Below are 8,510 nucleotides of genomic sequence, written 5' to 3' on the forward strand. Positions count from 1 at the left end.
TATTTTATATAAAATATGCATGTTTGGATTTAATAAGGCATAAGCATGGATTGTCCTATTTCTGGATTTAAACCAATTCAGTCAACATGTTCAGTCTCTAGATAACTTCTAAATTTGGTAAACTCATTTCCTGTTAAATATGTAGTAATTCTGATGATTTCTTTTTTTTTTTTCCCCCAGACGAAGTCTCACTCTGTTGCCCAAGCTGGAGTGCAGTGGTGTGATCTCGGCTCACTGCAACCTCCACCTCCTGGGTTCAAGCGATTCTACTGCCTCATCCTCCTGAGTAGCTGGGACTACAGGCACACGCCACCATGTCTGGCTAATGTTTTTGTATTTTTAGTAGAAATGGGGTATCACTATGTTGGCCAGGCTGGGCTCGAACTCCTGACCTTGTGATCCGCCCGCCTCAGCCTCCCAAAGTGCTGGGATTATAGGCATGAGCCACCGTGCCTGGCCAATTCTGGTGGTTTCTCTGAAGCAATACTAGGACCTGGATAAGCAATGTTAATGCATTGTGGAAGTCCCTGATTTTCAGAATACTCATGTTTTTGTTGTATTGAGCCATGTTAAAGTAGTATTTATTACAGGTAAAAACCTGAACTCTGAAATAAATTTATGGGTTATTCTCAGGTCTACTTTGGTTTTTAGTAACACAGTGAATAATTATTTGAGAAATGAACAGTGGTTTTATTTGGTTATCCTGTCCTATTGGTCTTACTAGGAGGAAGGGTAAACTGATGGCAGCAGTGGAGATGATGTGATCCTCTCTTACCTTTTCATATTGACTTTCTTCCTTTGTTAAAAGGTTCTGTGGCTGGGCACGGTGGCTTGCGCCTATAATCCCAGCACTTTGGGAGGTCAGGGCGGGCGAATCATGAGGCCAGGAGATTAAGATCATCCTGGCTAACATGGTGAAACCCTGTCTCTACTAAAAATACAAAAAAATTAGCCGGACTTGGTGGTGGGCACCTGTAATCCCAGCTACTCAGGAGGCTGAGGTAGGAGAATGGCATGAACCCGGAAGGAGGAGCTTGCAGTGAGCTGAGATCCCGCCGCTGCACTCCAGCCTGGATGACAGAGGGAGACTCTGTCTCAAAAAAAAAAAAGAAAAAATATTCTTTTTGGAAGCAAAGTAGCTCTTATTATAATTTGAGATATCTATAAATAAATACACTATAGATATAAATGTATTTCTCGATATCTCAAATTATAATAAGAGTGTTTTTAGGTAGATGCACTGAAAATTTTTAATTGTGTAAAATAACTCACCTTTAGAAATCTTTTTTAGTTGCCTGCCTTAAAAAAAGGTCATCTTACTTTCATTAACATTAGTTGTATCAGGCCGAGTGTGGTGGCCTTTAATCCCAGCCCTCTGGGAGACTGAGACAGGAGGATCCCTCGAGTCCAGGAATTCAAGACTAGCCTCGGCAACACCTTGAGACCCAGTCTCTACAAAAAAATATTAAAAAAAAATTAGTTGGGCATGGTGGTATGTGCTTGTAGTCTCAGCTACTGTGGAGGCTGAGGTGAGAGGATTGCTTGAACCCAGAAGGTTGAGGCTGCAGTGAGCTATGCATGTGCCACTGCACTCCAGCCGGGGGCAATACAGTGAGACCCTGTCTCAAAAAAACAACCCCAAATACCAAAACAAAACATTAGTTGTATTGTTATATGTTTATGGTATACTAGCTTTTGGGGAGTTGTTAGTTACAAGATGTTAATTTCTTAATATTAAAATTCAACATTTTTGGTATTTATTAGCTTGTAAATCTGTTTTCATTTTTTAAAAAGTCAATCAAATTTAGCAGTGGGAGATTGTATACCATTAATGTTAGTGACACTAATGTTCAATTCTGATAACCCACTACTATCAGACCAGCCTGTTTTCTATAATCTTATTTGTGTTCCGTGTAGATTCTTCTCATCATTTTGTAGAGACATTTAACATAAAACCACAGGACTTGCACAAATGCATTGCCAGATGCCATTTCGCACGTAGCAGATTTTTACGAATTTTACAAAGAGAAGATTGCGTTACCCAAAAATATCAGGAAAATGCACAGTAAGTAGTACCTTGATAGTTAGAAAATAATTTCTTTCTTTTGAACAGGTATCACCAATATAATGTCAGCAGAAATAATCCATGCCTACCTCAAAACCCTGGCGATTATCTTTCCATTTTAAAGTCAGATAACTTCTTTTTTTTCTCTCCTATCCGAGACAGGGTCTGGTTCTGTCACCCAGGCTCTTAAGCTGGAATTCAGTGGTGTGATGTCGGCTCACCGCAGCCTCTGCTTCCTAGGCTTAAGTCATCCTCCCACTTCAGCCTCCAGAGTACCTGGGATTATAGGCACAGGCCACCATTCCCAGCTAATTTTTGTGTTTCTAATAGTGACGGGGTTTCACCATGTTGCCCAGGCTGATCTCAAACTTATGAGCTCATGCAGTCTGCCTGTCTTAGCCTTCCAAAGTGTAAGGATTACAGGCATGAGCCACTGTGGCTGGCTATAGTCAGATAACTTCTGCATAAAATATTTTAAAACTTTAGGCATACTATAAATGTAAGTTTAGAGAAAAAGAAAAGATCACTTTATTTATTTATTTATTTATTTAGGGATGGAATCTCGCTCTGTTGCCCAGGCTTGAGTGCAGTAGTGGAATCCTGGCTCACTGCAGCCTCCACCTCCTGGGTTTAAACGATTCTCCTGCCTCAGGCTCCCGAGTAGCTGAGATTACAGGTGCCTACCACCACACCTGGCTCATTTTCTTTTTTGTATTTATAGTAGCAATGGGGTTTTGCCATGTTGACCGTGCTGGTCTCGAACTCCTGACCTCAAGTGGTCCGCCTGCCTTGGCCTCCCAAAGTGCTAGGCTTGCAGGTGTGAGCCACTGTACCCTGCCAGTATATTACTTTTAATGTCTATTAGTCCGATTAGTGGGTATTTCGTTAAGTAGATATTCTTTCAGGTAGGTAGTCATCATTTTTTAAAACCACTTAATGCTATTTTATATTTAGGTTCAGAGGCTCAAGTGATCTTCCTGCCATGTCTGGGAGTACAGGCGTGTGCTACCACACCCAGCTCATTTTAAAATTTTTTTGTAGAGACAGGGTCTTGCTTTGTAGCCAGGCTGGTCTCAAACTCCTGGCCTGAAGCGACTTTCCTGCCTCAGCCTCCCAAAATATAGGCATTACAGGTGTGAGCCACCACACCTGGCCTAATTTCTGTTTTGCAACTGTAGACTATTACAGTAGGATAACTTCGTAGAATGCTTTGTTGTATTTTACTAAAGCTATAGAATCCTTTGAAATTAACTGAAATGTTGCCTGACTGTATTAGATAACATTTAAATTTATCCCCTGGGTATGTGAGATGAGGATAAGAGTCATCTTACTAACCTCCATCATTCTAATCCAAGAGGATACACTAACCTACGACTCCTAGGTCCGCCTCAATAGGAGCCTGTATGTTGAATCACTTGTGTGATAAAGAGAGTTTAGAGTCCTTTAGTTTGCTGGTGGCTGTACCCAGAGGCCTTGAGCAAGGATATGCAAAGGGAAAATAGAGAAGTGGGCTATACTAATTAATTGTAATGGTATTATAGCTGTCATTTTGTATGTTTTCTTGTAGATTATCAGTTAAGCAGGTACGAAACTTGAGATCTGAATGTATAGGACTGGAAAACCAAATAAAGAAGTAAGTGACTTTTAGAGCTAGAAGTTGCCTTAGATACTAGTTTAGCTTTTGCATTTTACAGGTGAGAAAACAGATTCCCACAAACATTAATTAAAATAATATATCAATAGCCAGATGATGATAGGATTAGAGCATAGTTATGACTGCTAGTCCAGTTCTTCTAATAAATTATTTTAGCTTTCAGATTAAATTTTATTTTTTGTTGGGGTGGTTGTTGGTGGGTGGGTTTGCAGACTAATTAGCTCTTTGGATATTAAATTACCATGTGATTTTTATGTGACTAACTAGATTATTTAATTTTTATTAGAATGGAACCCTATGATGACCACAGTAATATAGAAGAAAAAATTCAAAAGGTGAGACAACTTATAAAAGGAGAAATTTAATCTTTTAAAATTCTGTGATATGCAGTGTTTGCTCAGTTGGTGAGACTCTTAGAGTCTATTTAGCACATTTTTTTTTTTTTTTTTTTGGAGCTGGAGTCTCGCTCTGTAAGCCCAGGCTGGAGTACAGTGGCATGATTTTGGCTCACTACAACCTCCGACTCCTGAGTTCAAGTGATACTCTTGCCGCAGCCTCCTGAGTAGCTGGGATTGCAAGCATGCGCTACCACACCTAGCTAATTTTGTATTTTTAGTAGAGACAGAGTTTCACCATGTTGGCCAGGCTGGTCTTGAACTCCTGAGCTCAGATGATCTGCACACCTTGACCTCCCAAAGTGCTGGGATTATAGGCATGAGCTACTACGCCCAGCCTCCCTTCCCCTTGCCCTTCCCCTCCCCTTTTTGAAATGGAGTCTCACTCTCCCAGGCTGGAGTGCAGTGGCATGGTCTCAGGCTCACTGCAACCTCCGCCTCCTGGGTTCAAGCAATTCTCCTGCCTCAGCCTCCCTAGTAGGTGAGATTACAGGTGCATGCCAATATGTGCAGCTAATTGTTATATTTTTGTAGAGACAGGATTTCACCATGGTGGCCAAGCTGGTCTTGAATTCCTGACCTCAGGTGATCCGTCTGCCTCGGTCTCCCAAAGTGTTGGGATTACAGACGTGAGCCAATGTGCCCGGTCCCATTTCTTTTTATAGTACTATTACTTTTTTTTTTTTTTTTTTAACTCATAGGTCGTATGTATAAAGATATTAATGGAGTGCCTTTAAAACACTTGAATATAATGGAAAAATGAACTTACAATTCATAAGCTTAATTATATTCAAAAGGGTTTTTAGATATGATTAATTAAAAATTCTCCACCCCAGTACAAAAAGCTCTGCTTGATTGTAGTATACCCTTGTCAGTTACAAGGTTATACTTGTCAGTGGTATTAATTTATCTAAGTAAAATGGGTTAACTGCAGGGAGATGTTAAGTATGAAAGGAAAATGAGGAATCAAAATGAGGCTGGTTTGGCAGGAGGGAGGATTCTGACAAATGAAAATGATCTGAGACCTCCAGAGTTTGACTTTGATGTGAGTTAAGTATTTTCTTAGGTTTTCTTTTTTTTTTTGGATAAAATCTCTCTCAAGCTCTTTGTTGTGATTCTGTGATTGCCACGCCAAGCTGCTGTGGGTATAAATTTGGCTTCCAAGGCACATTGTCATTTGTAAAGGTGAGCGCCCTCTTAAGGAAATATTTTTATTCAGTGAATGCTTATTGATATCTGATATGTGCTAGGTATCTTGTAGATACTAGGGCCAAAACAATGAGGAGAACAGGCAAGGCAAAGTCACTTCCTTCATGGAATTTTCCATTTAGTGAATCTCTTATTGCAAATTATATAATTAAAATAATTTGCAGAGCCTGTTAAAGTTTTCACAGCAGTCTCTTCTGAGTTTGGTTCATATTTGTTTTCTCTGAGTACAGTCAACTCTGAGCCCTTGACAAGATAAAAATCTAGACTTGGAAAATCTGAGAACCAGATCCTAGATAATTACAGATTCATCAAGGAAACGCCATCCTGTGAGACCTAGACTGCTAGCCAATGAGTGTTCCTTTGGGAACAACTTTACCTTACCATGCAACATGTCAGAGATACTTAGGGTGGCACACACCTATAGTTTCACCTACTCAGGAGGCTGAGGCAGGAGGATTGTTTGAGCCCAGGAGCTCAAGGCTGCAGTGTGCTCTTGTTGTGTCAGTGGACTCCAGCTTGGGCAACAGAGCGAGACCCGTCTTAAAAAAAAAAAAAGAGGTGGGGGCACAGTGGCTCACACCTGCGAGCACTTTGGGAGGCCAAGATGGATGACGGATCACTTGAGGCCAGGAGTTCAAGGCCAGCCTGGCCAACATGGTGAAACCCTACCAAAAATAAAAAAGTAACCTGATATGGTGGTACTCTCCTGTAGTCCCAGCTACTTGGGTGGCTGAGGCACGAGAATCACTTGAACCTGGGAGGCAAAGGTTGCAGTGAGCCAAGATTGTGCCACTGCACTCCAGCCTAGGTGACAGAATGAGACCCTGTTTCAAAAAAAAAAAAAAAAAAAGAAAAAAGGAAAAAAAAAGTGAACTAATTAGAAATATTTAATACTGTATTTTTATTATGCAGGAAGAACATGTGTATAATTATATTTCTCCACCTCCCTCCCTCTTTTGTAAATTCTGTTAAAGCGTAACGTATATACAAGAAATGTGTAACTCATAAGTATATAGCTTGACAAATTTTCACAAAGTGAACATGTCCATATAGCCAATATCGTTTAAGGAATAGAATGTTACCAGCACCCTAGAATCCTCCTTGAACCTGTTTAGTTTACACTGTTTCCCCCCACGGGGAAACACTGCCCTCACGTGTTACACTAAAGATTAGTTTTGCCTGTTTTTGAACTTCATATAAATGCGAGTATATAGAATATATTCTTTTGTGTCTGACTTTGGCTCAACATTGTTTATGGTATTTATCCATGCTATTGTGTGTAATCATAGTGTGTTTATTCTCATTGCTGCTTAGTGTTCTATTTTATGAACATAGCACCAGTGTACCCTTTTTACTGTAGATGGACCTTTGGATTGTTTCTACTTTTTGATTATTACAAATAGACATTCCGTGAGTATTCTTTTTTTTTTTTTGCAAGGATCCTGGGCTTAAGGGATCCTCTTACCTCAGCCTTCTGAGTAACTGGGATTACAGGTATGCGCCACTGTGCCTGCCTAAATATTCTTGTGTATCAATTTTAATGAATATAGATTAGTATATGCCTAAGATTTTTTGTTTTTAATGAGGCATAATTTCCCACACTTTAACTTCCTCAAACTGAATGACTTAAAATTGAGATGTAGTAGTTTTTTTTCTTTTGAAAAAAAATTTTTTTTTTTTTTTTTTTTGAGATGGAGTTTTACTCTGGCCCCCGGGCTGGAGTGCAGTGGCGCAATCTCGGCTCACTGCACCCTCAGCCTCCCGGGTTCACGCCATTCTCCTGCCTCAGCCTCTCGAGTAGCTGGGACTACAGGCTTCCGCCACCACGCCCGTCTAATTTTTTGTATTTTTAGTAGAGACGGGGTTTCACCGTGTTAGCCAGGATGGTGTCGATCTCCTGACATTGTAATCTGCCCACTTTGGCCTCCCAAAATGCTGGGATTACAGGCATGAGCCACGGTGTGCCCGGCTTCTCTTGAAAAATTTTAAAAATTATTTCTCCCCGAATGATCTTTGGTAGATTGATTACATGTCAGCATATAGAAAATGCTAACTGTATCTTGCATAAGATTTCTTAGATTTGGAGCTGGGTGCAGCGGTGTGTGCCTTTAGTCCCAGCTACTTGGGAGGCTGATGTGGGAAGATTGCTTGAGCCCAGGAGTTTGAGTCCGGTCTGGGCAACATAGTAAGACCCCATCTCTAAAAACAAAAAAATTCTTAGATTTGTTTGAAAATTATCGTGAGCTAGATTCTCCTGATACATTTTTCAAAAATTCCCTTTGGAAATAATATCCAAAGGGAGTTTTAAACTATTAAAGTATAATTATTTAATTTTCTTACTAGAAATCATTCTAGGAAATGTGTTACTAAGAGTGAACATATATTTACATTTTAAAAATATATATATAGATTATTTGTGAACTTTAATATTTTGTTTCTGTTTCCAAAGGTTCGGTCTTTGTGGGCTTCAGTGAATGAAACGCTCATGTTTTTGGAAAAAGAGAGAGAAGTTGTTAGTTCGGTCGTTAGTGTTGTTAACCAATATGCTTTAGATGGAACTGATGTTGCTATTAATATTCCAAGGCTCTTACTTGACAAGATTGAGAAACAAATGTTTCAGGTAAGCATTTGATATTAAGGAAGCTTTTGAGAAAACTCCTGTGATGTAATTGTATATTTTCTTGCAGTGTTCTTCTGCTTTCAGAATTTCTTTCTTTTTTTTGAGGCAGAGTTTTGCTCTTATTGCCTAGGCTGGAGGGCAGTGGCATGGTCTTGGCTCACTGCAACCTCCGCCTCCCGGGTTCAGGCGATTGTTCTGCCTCAGCCTCCCAAGTAGCTGGGATTACAGGCATGTGCCACCATGCCCAGCTAATTTTCTATTTTTAGTAGGTGGGGTTTCTCCATGTTGGTCAGGCTGGTCTTGAACTCCTGACCTCAGGTGATCTACCCACCTCGGCCTCCCAAAGTGCTGGGATTACAGGCGTGAGCCACTGCACCCGGCCAGAATTTATTTCTATGAGTGTATTTAGTAAAACTTTCATAAGGAGGGATACTGTTAAAGGTGTGTATATTTATATTTATCGATTTTTATTAATTGCCCCATACCTGTACAGTACTACATTATATAGTGTAGACAGTATGAAGTTTCTTAGTAGGAAGATGGTACTGTACTAGTTCATTATAAATT

The 8,510-nt window shown here is 40.0% G+C and overlaps 1 protein-coding gene across 1 annotated transcript in view; it reads left to right on the plus strand.

The window, feature by feature from the left end:
* HAUS6 (HAUS augmin-like complex, subunit 6) overlaps positions 1–8,510 on the plus strand; it is a 72,291-nt gene that overhangs the window by 22,199 nt on the left and 41,582 nt on the right. The window contains exons 5-8 of the mRNA XM_011930414.1: positions 1,918–2,065; positions 3,633–3,698; positions 4,006–4,054; positions 7,773–7,950. Coding sequence (XP_011785804.1) covers positions 1,918–2,065; positions 3,633–3,698; positions 4,006–4,054; positions 7,773–7,950 — 441 coding nt within the window. The remainder of the gene's footprint in view (positions 1–1,917; positions 2,066–3,632; positions 3,699–4,005; positions 4,055–7,772; positions 7,951–8,510) is intronic.

This window comes from Colobus angolensis, unplaced genomic scaffold (assembly GCF_000951035.1).
Source record: "Colobus angolensis palliatus isolate OR3802 unplaced genomic scaffold, Cang.pa_1.0 Scaffold86, whole genome shotgun sequence".
Lineage (NCBI taxonomy): Eukaryota > Metazoa > Chordata > Mammalia > Primates > Cercopithecidae > Colobus > Colobus angolensis.